At 43.9% G+C, this 16,688-nt stretch overlaps 1 protein-coding gene and 1 long non-coding RNA gene across 4 annotated transcripts in view; one reads left to right on the forward strand and one right to left on the reverse strand.

Moving 5' to 3' along the window:
* Positions 1–16,688, reverse strand: part of KIRREL3 (kirre like nephrin family adhesion molecule 3) — a 761,553-nt gene that overhangs the window by 23,652 nt on the left and 721,213 nt on the right. For all 3 annotated transcript variants that reach the window (XM_081171663.1, XM_081171662.1, XM_081171664.1), the window contains 2 exons: positions 16,255–16,362; positions 2,193–2,302 (listed from right to left, as the gene is read on the reverse strand). In XM_081171663.1, coding sequence (XP_081027789.1) covers positions 2,193–2,302; positions 16,255–16,362 — 218 coding nt within the window. The remainder of the gene's footprint in view (positions 1–2,192; positions 2,303–16,254; positions 16,363–16,688) is intronic.
* LOC308574300 lies at positions 968–6,952 on the forward strand. Its single transcript, XR_014002462.1, has 3 exons — positions 968–1,131; positions 3,557–3,666; positions 5,123–6,952. It is a non-coding gene; the product is annotated as an uncharacterized lncRNA (long non-coding RNA).

The raw sequence follows: 16,688 nt of genomic DNA on the forward strand, positions 1-16,688 counted from the left end.
CATGTATTAGCAACAGTAGAGATCGGAGAAATCCTATGGGGCCAATTCTTCAGCCAGCTTTATGAGCATTTCTCCCTAACTCTTGTCAACTCTTGGAAGCTTGCATGTGTAAGTTTCATTTGCAGGCGGTAGCTCAGTGGTATAGCACCTGCCTTGCAGGACAAAGGCCCCCGGTTCATTCACCGGCATCTCAGGTAGGGCTAGGGATGTCTCCTGTCTCAAACAGTGGAGAGCTTCTGCTAGCCAGAGTTGACATAAGAGCCTTCTAGATCAGCCCAATGGCCAGTCTAGTCCAATATCCTCCTCTCACAGTAGCCAACCAAATGCCTGTGGGAAGCCCAAACGCAGGACACGGGCACAACAGCTGTCCCGCCTCTTGTGGTTACCAGCAACTGGTACCGCTGGTTGCAAACGGGATCCGTTCCAGAGGTCCGTTCACAAGCTGAAAAGAATGCATGCGCATGATGTCATTTTGAGCGTCTGTGCATGTGCGAGTGGCGAAACGCGGAAGTAACCCTTTCTGGTACTTCTGGGTTGCGCGGGATGCTACCTGAAAATGCACAACCTGAAGCTAACGTAACATGAGGTATGACTGTATTCAGAAGCAGGCTGACTCCAAAGGTGGAATACAATAATGAACTAGATGCATCAGTGGTCTGACCTCAGTATAAGATGGCTAAGAAGAATTCACAGGAATTTACCCAAACATATCCTGGGATATAGCTGTGCCTGGAACCGGGTGCCTCAACATGGGACTCCCAGCGGTCAGGCCCTGGTGTCTTGCATCACCAGCAGTCTGTTTCCATATCAAGCCTGGAATACTGAGCTCTGTGCTTTGAAGGGGCAGTACCAGACTGCCCGAGTACTCTGTCAGCTGACTTCCAGGACCAATCCTGGTCCACCAGGCCCTATAAAAAGAGAGCAGGGCTGCCCTACCCCAGGCATGGTGAAGAAGCCCACCTCAGGGAGCAGATTTTGAAGCACAGAATTGGGGTGGGGTGGGGAGCAGAATTTGCCAACTTCTTAAATTTATTATATAATTTTTAACACCATGGGATTAACATTTTCAGATTCCTTAGCACCAGGAACCAAACTGTCTTGGGTTATCTCTGAGAGAAAGGAGAGGGTGAGGTCATTGGGACTGCAGGCATCAACTGAATCTCCAAGAGGATTAGACAAACTTGTGGAGGACGAGGTTATCAGTGCATATTTTAGGATAAAATGCATTTAGAAATGCATACATTGAGAGAAAATACATATTTACATTTTGCGGGGGGTGATATTACATATTCATATATTAAAATATGCATTTGGGCCTGGATTAAAAAAATAAAATACAGATCAATGTGCATGGCAATGCAGTAAAACAGATTTATGAAGGGCCAAACAGAAAATGACACATATTGGTAGTCGGGTGATCTGCCCACTCCTAAAAAAAATCACAAATCTGCCAGAAAGGCATTAAGTTGGGGCAAACTTTGCTACTGGCTGGCTACTGTCAATGACTGATAGTCCCAATGGCTTTGATTTGACCCCATTGCTGGAGGCAACATGCATCTGAATACCAGTGGCTGGGAATAGTGAGTGGAGAGAGTGCTGTGCGACTCAGGCTCTGCTTGTTGGAGCAGAGGGCTGCACTAGATGAGCCTTTGGTACTGATCCAACAAGGTTGTTCTTAAGTTCATCAACAATACCACTTTTTCAGCTGTGGTGATTTGACAGTAACGAGGCCAGCGATATATCCCATGAAAGACTCGTCATCTATCTATCTTGTACAGGAGGCCTTTTCAGTCTAGCTAAGCTATTAGTGCCTAATTAGTTGTTAATACTACTACTACTACTACTACTACTACTACTACTACTACTACGTTGTTTAGCTTCCCCTTCTCTGTCCATTTGCAGCCACATCAATTTCCCTATTGAGGGCTTGGATAGGCCTTTCTGTTTATCAGAGACTGAAGGCTGTGGTGCTCTGTAGCAAACCTCTCCTGGCTTCTTGTCTTCATTAGCAAAGTTGCACTCTGGGAGTTTCCAACAGCAACTTTAACAGCTCTGAGCGATGTGTGAGATTTCAGAAGAGCATACTTTGCCTTTGGTGGGCTTTTGCGCATTGAACCGCACTGCGCCCGTGCTCATTACTGTCAAAGGTTAGACAGAGCAACAGATTAAGGAAAGAGAGAATAAATCCTCACCATCAGCTGCTTGATCGTCGGGTGCTCCTCTGTTTCTCTGCCTGAGGCAGACTCCTTGTGAACAATCTCAACGCGGATATCGTTCTTGGCAGAAACCACACCTTTCAGATCTAAACAAAAGAGCAAGAGAGTAAAAGTTATCCCCCCACAAAGCTGCTCCATAACATTACACGGATCCTAGCAGAATAGCAGTAGTGTCTACCTCTGCCCGCATAGGTTCACACATTAAACTTTAACAAAAATATCTTCATTCAGCTAAAATGCAACCTTGACCTTTTGATTAGAAATGCAAACCACCTTGCAGAGAAATGCTGCTGTTTAAACTATTAGCCCGATGTAGGGACCCTATAAAGAAAAAAAAAGCAAGGAAGTACCCAGCCTCTGATTATTTCCAAACATTATCCAGTTCCCTCTATGTTAGTTTATCACAAACAAAAGCCTAACTTCCACCTCATTCACTTGCCAGAGCATGGAGGCTCCCTCAGTTATCCTGGTGCTCTGGCAATGAGATTATTGCTCCTGCTTTGGGGGAAAAAACCCCGTACTGCACTCCTCCAAATTCTCCCTCTAACACATTCCTGCATGGCATGCTTTTCTCTGGAGCTTTGACTTAGTGCAACTTTCATCGTCTAGGAAACCGTTTTCTCACCTGCCATTGTACCCCAGTGTATTGGAGAGAATTCCTGGAGGAATTATAGGGCAGGGTTGGGGAAACTCAGAGTCAGGGGCCAAATGTGGCCCTCCAGGCATCTCTATCTGGTTCTCAGGACTCTCCCTGCACAACACCCCAGCCAGACCCCATGACTCCCATGCCAGCCCTTGCTTTGCCTGGCTGAAATGTGTCATTGAGCTCTGATAATGCCTCTTGCCTGTGTGGGTGGAGAGCAGAGAGGGATTGCACAGAGGTAAAATTTACATGTGTTGCGCCATACATTTTTTATTTTGGCCTGACCCATTCATGGCATGTGGCTCCCAGAACTGGGAGAGAAAAAGTTCCCCATCCCTGTTCTATGGCACAGATGTGATTTATGTAGGGACTCTAGAAAACAGCTCAGTATTGCTCCCCTTGACTGGCTGTGGCTCTCCAGGGTTTCAGACAGGATTTGAATCTCACACCTTCTGCATGCAAAGCATGACTTGCTTAAGTTATTAAACCTCTTGAACGAAGAATACAACCAAGACCACACAGTCTATGAGACCCATAAAGACAGGTGAATCCCCATTCAACAATGTGTGCATTTTTTTTTTAAAAGCCCTTTCCCTACAATATAATGAACATTGCAATAATAAGACAACAATCTTAAACAAGTTTCAATTCCCATGACTCTAATATGTTTTAATTGTTTTCATTATGAATTTTTTAGCTGTTGTAACCTGTTCTGGGACTTGCTGATGAAGGGCAGGTAATAAATACAACAACGACAACAACAACACACTAGCACATTCCAGGATTGCATAGGCATCTGATATCTAGGTAAATTATATGGGGATTTGTTAATCATTAAAATATTTCACTTTGCTACAGTTGTTAGTTTATTTCTTTATGCCTGTTTCCCCCCTTAGGTAATACAAACGTGCTGGGGTGTACGGGGTGTTAGGGGAGGGGAAAACTGTGTTCCTTCTGGGGTAGTTTGTCCACCTTTGGTCCCCAACCTGCGCTCAGCTCCTGTTAGTGGCTCCTTGAAGCTGTCAGCATGTGACAGTGGCCACACCCTGGGAAACAGCTTAGACTGGCCGGCTAACCCAGGTGAAGGTAGCTGATGGGTCTTAAATCCTTGGTGAGATACAGACTTCCCCCACATGTGAAGACAGGCTCTGGTGGACTGAGAAGATAAGGCCAATAGTGGGTCCACTGGTCAATAAGGTGTTTTCTGCATGCGCTGTAGAGGGAAATGGGACGCAGATGAGGCTCGTCAACCTGGGAAGCTAGGAGAAGGAAAACTATGCCTTGTGGGATATCTTTGGGAGAAGAAAAGGCTAAAGAGTGAACCCTACACAAATTTGGAGTTGAGCCCCTCAGATAGCTTCTTGTATGCCTCTTTCTGGCAACTCCTACAGCCAAGTTAGTGACAAACATATTGCTCTGCTTTCCTTTGGACCATATCAGCAAGGCCAAGAGAGGAATCTTGTTTTCTGGGCAGCCCAGTACCCAGGCTTGCGTCCCAGGGGGCAACTTTGTTGTTGCTAACACAGTAACCTGAAGGCACACTTGATTGTCTCTCAAGACAGATGGATGCCGCCAACAACAAGGTTGGGGCTGATCAGAACTGTAGTCCAAACATCTGGAGGCTGCTAGGTTGGAGAAAGCTGTAATAGAACCTTTCCAAAATGAGGAGGTGAGTGGCAGGGGGACAAAAGTTTAAAGGCCCTTTGCTTATTTATTTAAGTAATAAATGGATGCTTTTTATGCCCACCTTTGCAGTTCCTACACATCCTGGTTTGAGCCAGACGGCCAAACTGGAAGTACAGAGTGTCCATATGTGCAACGTGCTCTTTGTTTGCTCAGCCATTGCATCTTAGTGAATCAGAGACATTATCTAATTAGTTAGCTGCCCAGCAAAGTAGGTGTGCTGGGTATTCTCAAGGAGAGCACTGCACAGTCAGCGGCAGATGCTGAGCTGGAAGGGGATGGCCTGCTTTCATGCAGCAGCTGAGAGAAAAGAAGGGCAGTGGGATTTAGCGACTTGCGTTCCAGCCCCAACATCTCCCGCCAGTTTCCCAGGAGGAGAATGGTGCTCTTTGAAGAGACTGTTTTTGAAAAATTAAACCAAAGATACCAAACAGCAGGCCTGAAAGGAAAGAAAATGCTTCTCTCTCTGTGTGCCTAAGATTAAAGGCAGCAGAGGAGGTAAACCTAAACAGCTCCAGGCTTTGAAGAAACACATTGAGAAATGGGTCTGCAATTCATAACTGGCCTTTGTCTTTCTTAGGATCTCCCAAGCTAAGCTGCAGAGCAGGGATGGGGAACCTACAGCCCTCCAGAATATTGTTGGACCAGCTACCACCATCCCTGACTACCAGCCATACTGGCTGGGGCTGATAGGAGCTGGAGCCCAACAACATCTGGATATAAGAAGGCATCCTTTTCTATTTCTTCCTGTATTTGTCTCATGCGGCACTGTTTTCGTTCCCCTGCAGTTCACCTTCTGCCCAAACCCACCTTATTTGTCTTGCTGTCCACTGTGGTGAAATCACGTAACTTACAGACTTGAGAATTGTAGCCATGCAGGAAGAACCAGCTCTCACTTCAGGCAGAGGTTGTGGGTTGTATTAATGGGAGATAGAACTGGACACTGGTCCAAACAGAGGACTCTACCTCACCAACCTCAGTTTGCAATCAGGCAGCTCCTCACTACCTGCCTGCCTTCTTATTCATAGCCAGTCCTGGGGGTAGCACTAGCTGTCAGCTTCCCCCTCCGTAGTCTCAGTTTTGCCCTTGTAGAACTCAGCAGGAAGGAGGATGGGGCAAAAATAGAATGAGTTGGCTCTGCCTCTCATTTGTTCCATCTCTATCTGTCATTGGTTCTTTCTCCATGTACCATGTACCTTTCACCCTACAAGTCTCAGTGGGTACCAGCCACCACTGGAAAGTCTCAGCCATGACTTTCAGTAACTTCTTCTGTTCAAGCCTTGTTGAAATGAATGGGAACTGTGGGGCTGGCACAGGAGAAGGTCTCCATGGGCTGTGCTCCATGCTAATTCGTGGGAGGGGAAGCCATTTGTGTTTGTCCTCTCAGGTAGTGATATATCTTGAGCCATTTCTGAATGCTGCCAGTCTGCTTGCTTAAAGGTGCATGCAAACTGGCATCTTATTAAGCATGTATGGAATTGGGCTGAATTTAGTCATTTATGTTGGTGTCCTTGATTTCCTGTTTGATTGCAAAAAATAATAATCATCCTTAAAAAATGGGGTCAGGGGGAAAGAGAGACCTGAAAAGTCTTCAGCATTTTTCTCATCACATCCTGCAGATTGCAGCTGGGGGACTTAACAACTTGAGCGACTCGGCAAAAGGGGGCACTTTACAACCTAATCTGGAGACACATTGGAATGGGAGTTGTTTTGAAATCCCTATAAATAATGCATGCTTTCAAGTGACAGGCTATGAATCATCTCTTTGGCTGGTTTTTTGAAAGATGGAATACTTTATAGGAGGCACTAACTCAAGTGTTCATGTGTCTGCTGTTCAGTCTATCATCCAAACAAGAGGATGCTTGTGGCTTCCAAGAGGCAGAGAGATAGCAGAGATGTTGAAAGAGAGGGAAGGGTATGGAGCAGGACCCTGGTGCCAACTTGCACTTTCCATCTCATTATTGCTCCAAGGAGGCCCACACTCAAGACCTCCACAATGCTGCTTCCATTCATAAGCACCGAAACAAGCATGTAGGAAGAATTACTTGCAGTGAAAGAGGATTTAACACAGGTGGCAACAGTTGTGCACAGGGCAGCCTGCACAAAAGAATCTTCAGCAGATGGCCATACAGTATGGCTACCATCCCCAAGCTGGTGCACTCCAGATGTTTTGAACTACAACTCCCACCATTCCTGACCATTGGCCATGCTGTTTAGGGCTGATGGGAGTTGGAGTCCAACAGCATCAAGAGGCTGCCAGGTTGGGGAAGATTGATATGTGGTGTTTAGCATTTATAGTGCCTGAGGTTCCAGCACATAATGGCTGCCATGGGCAGCAGAAAAAGGGGTGCCCGTGCTCTGTACCAGTGAGTTTCATCACAATAGAAGCACTGCAGCCAGCCATTTTTGTTTTCATCCCAAAGGTGAAGAAAGGCATGCAAATGCTTGTCCAGGAAGGAAATGCAGAGGGGAAAAATATAGGTCCCTTAGTTGTCACAAGGTAAAAAAAAATATCAAGGTTACTAGTACCTGGAGTGTGTCTGAATTAGCATCCCTTCCTCCAGGGCAAAGGCTCCTTAATTGATAACCTGGTGCCACCAGCCAAATCAATACTTAATTTACTAATTTTCTTATACCTTTTTCTTGATAATGTGTTCTGAGACCACTGTTGGCCTCTCCTCCAGGCATCTACTAGTAATGGGTTTATGAACACATCAAGATGGAATTTTCCAAGCTTCATGATGCAGGGAAAGCATTTATCCCTTCTGGTTTTGTCCCCTTTTTCTTTCTCGTAGTTTATTGCTTCTTCCTGTTCTCTGTCCAAGAGTAGAAATAACGTCCTGAGCGCCAAAAGCCTCAGCATTTAATCACAATGAAAAGCCAATTACGGCCTCATAGAGTCCTCTCTTAGGGACGTTACTCCTTAAATAACTTGTGGCTTGTAATGTCATCCAGGAAACAACAACAGATGTGTATTAAGCCCGTTAAAATATGTCCCCTGAGGAATCTCTCTGCTTACTGTATACATAATTTGCTTGGGATGCCTTTTGCTTCCTCTCATTAAAGCGGGAGTGGGAATCGCCTTCTGTGATACCTGCTCCACCGCCCGTGACCCGTCATTAGCTTAGTCAGGCTTTTCCTGATTCCTAGCCAAGAAATTGGAGGCTGTGAGCAAGCAGATTTCAAGAGTGTTTTTGCTTCAGGATGGAGGAGCCCCCAACCAATGACTGCTGAGTCACCTAGTAGGGGCTTTGGTAAACCTTTATTGAGGTGGTTCCCCATGGTACCTGCTAGTGCATTTGCAGGGTCACCTAGTGGGACCCCTGGGAAATCAATGCACAATGCATTTGACCATAAAGAAGCTAGGCTGTGATTTGGAGCAGTTCCAAAAATAAAAAATAAAAATAAATAATTTCTCTGCTTCCCTTGGGAGACAAATCCACACACTCTCCATAGCAGTTAATTTATTTATTTTTCAAAAGTATATTAAGATTTCTAAAAGAATACACAATCCATAAAAGAGAGAGGAGGAGGGAAATTATATTATTCACTACCACAACACATTGTCCCAAAAGTAGTTAAACTAGAAATAAATGGTTTTCTACATTATAATTGGCTAGGTACTTCATGCAGAAAGCAGATGATCTAAATTTCCATTAGTGCCAAAATAGCTATTTCAGAAAGTTACAAGCTTTGCCTATGTTAACTGAAACGTATCTGATCCCTCTCAGTTTTCCCAGGTCCTAACAAAATTTGCTAATTTAATTAATGGTGGAGTTTCTCCTCATCTATTGATCGGATTGCTGAGGCTTTCCATGACTTCACTAACTTCCATGACTGCACAGTTTTAAAAGGTGTCAAGTCTGGATTCTAAGGCTTGTTTGTCTGTTCAAGCATACCCCAACCTGGAGACAACAGCAAAAAGGTATTATGTATGATGGAAATGGAGATCAAGAGCTCATTGGGGATAGCATTTGACTGCGTTGCTCGGGGGAAAAACAGGTTATTTATTTTTTTTAAAAAACACCTTGGAATCTACAGCAGCAATATACATTATATGAGTTGAGTGCTTGCTCTACGTATCCTTCCAATTTTGAATCAGAAATATTGTGCACCTCTTTGAGAAATGCCACCCCAAGGTGTATTTACAAGTACAGCTCTATGGAAAAACTGTTGCGTTGGAATTGGCCAATAGACAATAGACTGATGTTTTTGTTTACAAGTATATCCAGATTAGTCTACCCATCATTTTTCCTACGCAACATCTCTGGCTGCTTGAAAGCCAGAATTCTTTCATGCAGAACAAAGACTGCTGCACGGGGCGATTTCCAGCCCCAAACGCATCTTGTGTGCTCTTTGTTGAATGACAAATGCTTGTGTAGGTCTTCCCTGGAGATGGGACGGCATCTGCTGGCCAGGCAGGTGTCCCCCAGAAAGCTGCTTCTACAAACTGGACGGACTCTTTCCCTCCCTACTCTCGCCCAGAGAAGGGAACAGATAATGTTTGAGGAGGTTGCCAGGAAGAAGACGTTATGAGTGACAGATGGCCATATGGTGGCAAATGTGCCATGCTGAGCATTGGTATTCTATGTGTTTTCCTCATCTGAGCAGCATATTTTGCAAGCAGTGAGGGATGTAAGACAAAACACTTCTCTGAGGATATCCTCTGTGGGTTATGGAAGCATGGTTGCACACTCCTATTTTAGAGAAAAAGCCATTACACTGCAGAGGGGTGGTGGGTTTCTCACACAACTCAAAAAGTTGTCTCAAAAAACTGCAAAGTTCAAAAGTCTGTTGAGGCCAAGCCTAGAACCTACAGGAGGTTTGAATGGGTGATGTGAGGTATCAGGCAATGACATCAGCTGTGTTTTCCCCTGTGCTAGCCATAAGACGTTTGCCAACAAAGGTTCGTATAGTTAAAGCTATGGTTTTCCCAGTAGTGATGTATGGAAGTGAGAGCTGGACCATAAAGAAGGCTGATTGCCGAAGAATTGATGCTTTTGAATTATGGTGCTGGAGGAGACTCTTGAGAGTCCCATGGACTGCAAGAAGATCAAACCTCTCCATTCTTAAGGAAATCAGCCCTGAGTGCTCACTGGAAGGACACACCGTGAAGCTGAGGCTCCAGTACTTTGTCCACCTCATGAGAAGAGAAGACTCCCTGGAAAAGACCCTGATGTTGGGAAAGATGGAGGGCACAAGGAGAAGGGGACGACAGAGGATGAGATGGTTGGACAGTGTTCTCAAAGCTACCAGCATGAGTTTGACCAAACTGCAGGAGGCAGTGGAAGACAGGAGTGCCTGGCATGCTCTGGTCCATGGGGTCACGAAGAGTCAGACACGACTAAATGGCTAAACAACAACAGCCATAAGAGAGATTGGCTGGGAATGAGGATCACTTCCCAAGGAAGAATCTCTCCACCAATGAGGTTTGGTTCCTCTGAGCCTGGCCTGTGGATCTTTGATGACAAGTCTCTGAAAGCAATAAAGATGACACAACTCTCCTGAGACTGGGATCCGCTTTGCATCATCTCTGCTTTGACACATCCCACTGCTATTACACTAATGAGTTGGCGCTCCAGTCTCAAGTCTTAGTGGTGCTTGCTGGGTTTGTGGCACAAATCCTACTGTGGAGTCAGCTGGCCCATCAATGGATGCAGTTTTCTTCAGCAAAGTGCACACCTTCAATTTTCAGCTACTTTTAAATCGTAAACACATTTACTGGAAATGTGTGGGCTCAGTAAAACTCAGACCTTTTAAATGTAAGCGTGTTCATGTTTGTTTGTGAAATTCTTTCCCAAGGGAAAACCACCTGATTGGTTGAATTGACTCTCTTTGGGAAAGCAGCAAAAACATGGGTTTTGTGTGTGTTTTTGCTACGCTTTGGGGGCTCAGTACTCATTTTTAGGAATTATCTCTTGCTTTTAGGGTGCTCTTGTTTTTATTGGTGGCTTTTACACATCTTTTAGTCAACCTTTTATCCCCCTGCCCCAACATATTCTTAGTTGCTACAGAGAGCTGATGCTAACAATATAGTCTTATAGGAACTGATCTGTTCCTCAACTCTGCAACAAATGTGTGGCCCAGAAAAGAGTTGTCCTCTGCATTTTGCACTTCTCCTAATTTTTTTATTCTCAACTGCCTGGCGCTTTCACAAGGAACACTGCCACATAACTGCAAACCTGGACCAAAACTAACAAAATGAATTTCAATAGGGACAAATGTAAGGTTCCGCACTTAGGCAGGAACAACCAGCAGCACAAGTATAAGATGGAGGACACCTGTGAAAAGGATCTAGGGGTCTGAGTAGATTGCAAGCTTAAATTGAAAATCGTGTTATGCAACAGCAGAAAACAAAACAAAACAAGCAAACAAAAAGCTAATGCTATTCTAGGCTGTATCCACAGAAGTATAAGTGTCCAGATCAAAGGAAATAATAGTACCACTCTATTCTGCCTTGGTCAGACCACACCAGGGATACTGTGTCCCATTCTGGGCACCACAATTTAAGAAGGATATTCATAAGCTGGAACATGTGCAGAGGGTGACCAAGATTATCAAGAGTCTGGAAACCAAGCCATTTGAGGAACAGTTGAGGAAGTTGGGTATGTTTAGCCTGGAAAAGGGGAGACTGAGGGGAGATGTGATAGCCATCTTCAAATATCTAAAGATGGAAGATGGAGCAAGCTTGTTTTCTTCTGCTCCAGAGGGTGGAGCCCAAGCCAATGGATTCAAGTTACAAGAAATGAGATTCTGACTAAACAGGAAGGACTTTGACAGTAAGAGCTGTTCAACAGTGGAACAGACTCCCTTGGGAGGTGATGGGTTCTCCTTCATTTGGGTTTATAAGCAGAGGTTGGATGGATGCTTTAGTTGAGATTCCTGCATTGCAGGGGGTTATACTAGATGATTCTATCATAATGTTCATTCCACAATTGCAAGAAATTGGGATTTTAGGCCACCCCTGCACTATAAATTTAAAGCAGTATTGTATCACTTTAAGCAGTCCCCCAAAGTATCCTATAATTTGTTAAAGTGCTGGGAGTTGTTAGGAGACCCCACAGAGCTCCTTGGGAAGAAGGTTTGATAGTTAAACCAGTCTGAGAATTGAAGCCCTGTGGGGAATAGGGGTAGCCTAACAACTCTCAGAACCCTTACAGTTCCAAGGACTTATTAGGGGCAAGCCATTACTGCTCAAAGTGGAATGATATTACTGTAACTGTCTAGTGCAGATGGGGCACTAGCATGGCAGCACTTAGGCTCTGAAATTCCCTGACTACAGTGGTACCTCTAGTTATGAACTTAATTCGTTCCAGAGGTCCGTTCTTAACCTGAAACTGTTCTTAACTAGAGGCGTGCTTTCACTAATGGGGCCTCTTGCTGCTGCTGCGCCGCCGGCACACATTTCCATTCTCATCATGAGGCAAAGTTCTCAACTCGAGGTAACTCTTCTAGGTTAGTGGAGTTTGTAACCTGAAGCATTTGTAACTTGAGGTACCACTGTATTGATATTAGGCAGGCACCTTTATGGCACAGTTTTCACCACCTACTTATTTTATTTTGTTTTGTTTAAGCATGCTTACTCAGATATGTCAGTATATTACATACATTTGCTTTTAGAAACTGTTGATTATCCTGTATTTTGGCAATTTCATTATTTTTTTTACTGTTTTAACACTTGTTTTGAGTGCATTTTTAATGAACATTTTACACCACTTAGAGATTTCTTTTGATTAAGTGGTATAGATGCCTTGTTAAGTAAAGTAAAATATATATTAGGATAAAATACATTTAGAATTGTGCATTTTATATCTTAAAAGTATGTATTTAAACAAGAATTTTCATGCAAATTGATGTAGAAATTGTTTGGGATGGACTTATGAATGAACACTTGCAAAAGTGATACAGCCTAGAAATACACTGATCCCATGATACACACACACATTTAATGGAGCAGATTCTCCTTTAACAAGGGCTCCTTTGCTGCATGGGAGACCCATGGAACTTGGCACTGCAGTTGTTAATATGTCTAGAGAGAATGAGAAAATATCTGTCAGCAAGGACTAAATCCAACCTGTATTGAATTCCAATGGAAACAGAAATGGGAGTAGAAATTGCCAATTTTTGTTTATTCATGCCATGTCTGTAGCAGAAATCTACTCAGCAAATATAATCAGTATTCACTGTTGTTCTGTTCAGTCTACAAATGATACGTAATTGGCTACACCTCTCTCAAATTCATGTGTTTAATTATTTAAGTAAATTACATAATTTTGCCACAGCAGCTAGCAGGAGGAATAGCGTAATTTTTGGCAGAAGACAAACTGCAGCAGAATGGAGACAGCACTGCATGGGATTAACAAGAGGGCAGAACAGAAAGCAATGCTTTCGTACATCCATGTCAGTTAGCTCAGTTTGTTTTGAGTTCAGCATGCAGATCTGCTGAAGGAGATCAGCATGCAAATCAACACCAACACCACCTCATGCACACTGTTCATGTGAATCAAGACAGAGTAGACCCAAAGGTTTCATTTAGAGCCTTGGGAATGCCACTAGCTTGGCTCCAGCCTCCAAACATCCGGTGCTTTGAAACTTTGGCTTTGCTTCCTAATCCAAGCCTTGGCACCACTGCTGCACGCCTGATCTGTCATCATCACAAATATACCAATGTTAGATGTTGTGTGCCCTGCAAATAATCCAGAGCCATCTGGTTACATCAAATAAGGAGTAGGTAATGAGCCACATGTTCTCCCTCTGTCCCAGGATCAGAGGAATGATACAGTGTGCTCACATCTATCTTAAAAGAAAAGAAAAGAAAGATGAGGGGAATGTGCAGACGAGACTGATTATGTCTGACCGTTGACACCACAACGACGAGTTGGCCCATTTTCTATTGAGCAAGCTTGAATGGTGCCATCATCGCTGAATGATTCCACTGAAATTGAATTGGCCTCTTCTCAGGTCTTAGCCGCGCGCCTGCCCATCAAAAAATACTTACCAAAATGCAAGATTAATGACTGCCAGATATTTAATTTGCTAATACCTGAAAGAGCCGCTTAATGGGGTTTGGGAGAGTCATAAAAGGGGGGGGGAGTGGGGGGAAGCAGACACAATTATTGCTGTTAAGAACAAACTAGTATGCAGGCCCAGCCATTCATTAAGCAAGTCCAGGGAGAGCTTCTGGCTCTTTGATTTCTTTGCAAACAATCCAGAAAGAACCAACTGGTTTTTTTATATATATTGGCACTGCAACACAGGGATTTTGCATAGCGTTTGGCTTATTTGTCTTTCACTATCCCTACAGTTAGAGGCATGGTTGAGGACTGCTTGTTCTCTCTTGCTGTCTCAGAAGCTCAGAACAATCACTCTTCCTTCCCCCGATGGTTTGATCCCTGTTCGCTCAGACAACAATCATTCTTTAACTTCTATCCTTTTTTACTAATGAGCTGCTCCTGTTTACCTCCACAATCCTTTTCTTGCATTTGTGATGTTTATTTTAACATCTGCTTCGTCGACTCGGCAGCAAAGCCAACAGCATTACGGGCTCAGCAAGGGATTCGAGTATAGATTTCATTTTAAATGTATAGCCTTCCTGATCCCTGCAGGCTCAGAACGGGGAGCAATGTTCATAAAACCAAGACGTCTTTTAGTATAAGATAAAAGCAACACGTTAATACCAAGCTAATGTGTATTTCTGCTGTATTCTCCATACATTTGGTCAAATGCAAAAGAAGTCTGATGTCACCTCCAGATGGGGTTGGTGCTGCAACTAGGGAGGAGCGGGCTGCCCAACCCAGGGCAGATATTGGGGTCCCATGAGAAAAGCAGTAAATGGCACTGTCTCCAGGTCTGAGAGCCACATTTTAAGAAGGAGATTGACTTGGCTGATGAGGAGGTCTGGAGAAGCCAAGTCTGTGGAAGAATGGTTGAAAGAGCTGGGTATGTTTGGTTTGGAGAAGAGAAATTTAAGAGGAGGCATGGTCAATGTCTTCAAACATCTGAAGAGTAACAGCAATGCTTGGTGGCTGGTGCAAATATCAATCTTATCTATCTATCTGGCTGTCAAAGAGAAGGCGCAAACTGATCATTTCTCCAGATGGCAAGATTAGCACCAATTGGGTGGAAATTCTAGGAAAGCAGATGACAGCTAAGATAAGAATAAATCTCCAAATGGCAAGAGCTGCTCGATGGTGGAGATGGAAGTATGGATGTCAGAGAATTCAGACAGAAACAGGAGCAGAAACTGCCAATGTCTGCTTATTTGTCCCATGTCCAGAACAGAACTCAATCTAGCAATTCTAATCAGTGTTCACTGTTGTTGTTGTTCTTAGTCTGCAAATGATATGGAATAGTCTCTCTCTCTCTCTCCCACTCCCCTTTTTGCATTGTGGTTCCTTTGCATTGAAATGAATGGAGTGGGATAATGCAATGAAAATATAATTACATAATTTCACTACAGTGGACAGTGAGATGAATAATGCAACTTTTGGTGGAAGACAAACTGCAGCACAATGGAAACAGTGCTGCATGTGGCAAATACAGTACATGGCAGAATGGAAAGTTCCTTCGCAAGTGTATTCTGCAACATGCCATTGACACAATAATAGTGTGTGTGCGGTGGATTTATATTGGACCATGCACACATCATTCTGCTTTACTAGTTGTTCTGTGATTTCCCAATGTTGCTGTTTTATTTTCATCTGGAAGGGCACTCTTGTGCTATAGCACAACAAAAGTGGCACAAATAAACCAACAACCTAAAACATTTGCTGTATGAAAAGTTTCAGGATTTCAGCAGGGAGATACAGGACATGAACTGACTGCAAACAAAGAGTACATTTGCCTCAAAACTGCTGCAGGTGCAAATGGTGCTGAAAATGGGATCATCATAACTGTCCCAGTACCATCATGAGCACAAATAATCATGAATGTACAATGAAAAGGACACCTGGAGAGGCCCTGAAATGCAGTGCTGCAACAGCATGCTGAAGTTTACATGGGATAACTCTACAATGTACTTCCTTCACATTACTTCCCACATTTGTGGCATGGTTTAATGGTGGGTTGAAGAAGTCACAAGGACAACTTAAGCATGTGTACAAAACAAGTTGGATTTAGTCAGCCAATAATATGGTGCATCCACATCATGTTCACCCTGGAGGCGTGTGCAGCAAGAGCTCAGAGCTATTCTACACATTGCACTTAAGAGCACAGCATGTGTAAAATAGCTGACACCTGATGGTCTGCCTTAGCACTGAGTCAGACCACTGGCCTATCTATCAGCAGCAGATCTTCAGGGTTTTAGGCACGGTATTTCCAAGCACAACCTGGAGATGTCAGGAACTGAACCTGGGCCTCTCTGCATGCAACACATGTGCTCTACCATTGGGTTACATTCCCTTCTCTTAATTACAGATAGAGTCATCAACCTAATCTAATGAAAGTTCCCTTCACTATAGACTTGCCAAATGATTTTACCTAGCCAAAGTTGACTCCACCCAAGCTGTCTCCATCATGACTGGAGGGATAAAATGTTTATCATAACCAGGGAATCAAGGCCAGATGGGTCTTTGAGGACATCACAAGAAGAGGCAGCTTTGCATAAACTTACATTACCTCTCCATGTGGTTTTCCTAGGCAGAGAAGAAGGGCTTCCAGACTTCCAGCATGATATGGTCAGAGAGTCAATTGAATAAAAAGAAAGTGACTTACTTCTCTGCGAGCGAGCACAGCAGAAGGCCACAATGGTGGCCATCAACACCAAAAACGCCACACCAGCTCCAACTGCCACGCCTATGATGACTGCCATTGGCACTGACTCTGGAAAAAACAAGAGAGCAAATGAAGTGGAGATGGGCTCCGGATATCATCAACTTTTGTCCTTTCTCATTGTCCCCAATTCACTACCAGAACCCTGGTTGTCTATTATCAGATCCTCCTACAGCCAAACATTAAGGCCACACCTGCACTATACATTTAAAGCAGCACAATACCACTTTAAACAGTCACGACTGCCCCCAAAGAATTACGGAAATTGTAGTTTCTTAGGGTGCTGAGAGATATTAGGAAACCCACTATTCCCCTCACAGAGTTATAGTTCCCAAAATTGATTGGGAAGAGGGATTGAGAAACCACTCTATGAACCG

The sequence above is a fragment of the Podarcis bocagei genome (genome assembly GCF_964188305.1).
Source record: "Podarcis bocagei genome assembly, chromosome: 15".
Taxonomy (NCBI): domain Eukaryota; kingdom Metazoa; phylum Chordata; class Lepidosauria; order Squamata; family Lacertidae; genus Podarcis; species Podarcis bocagei.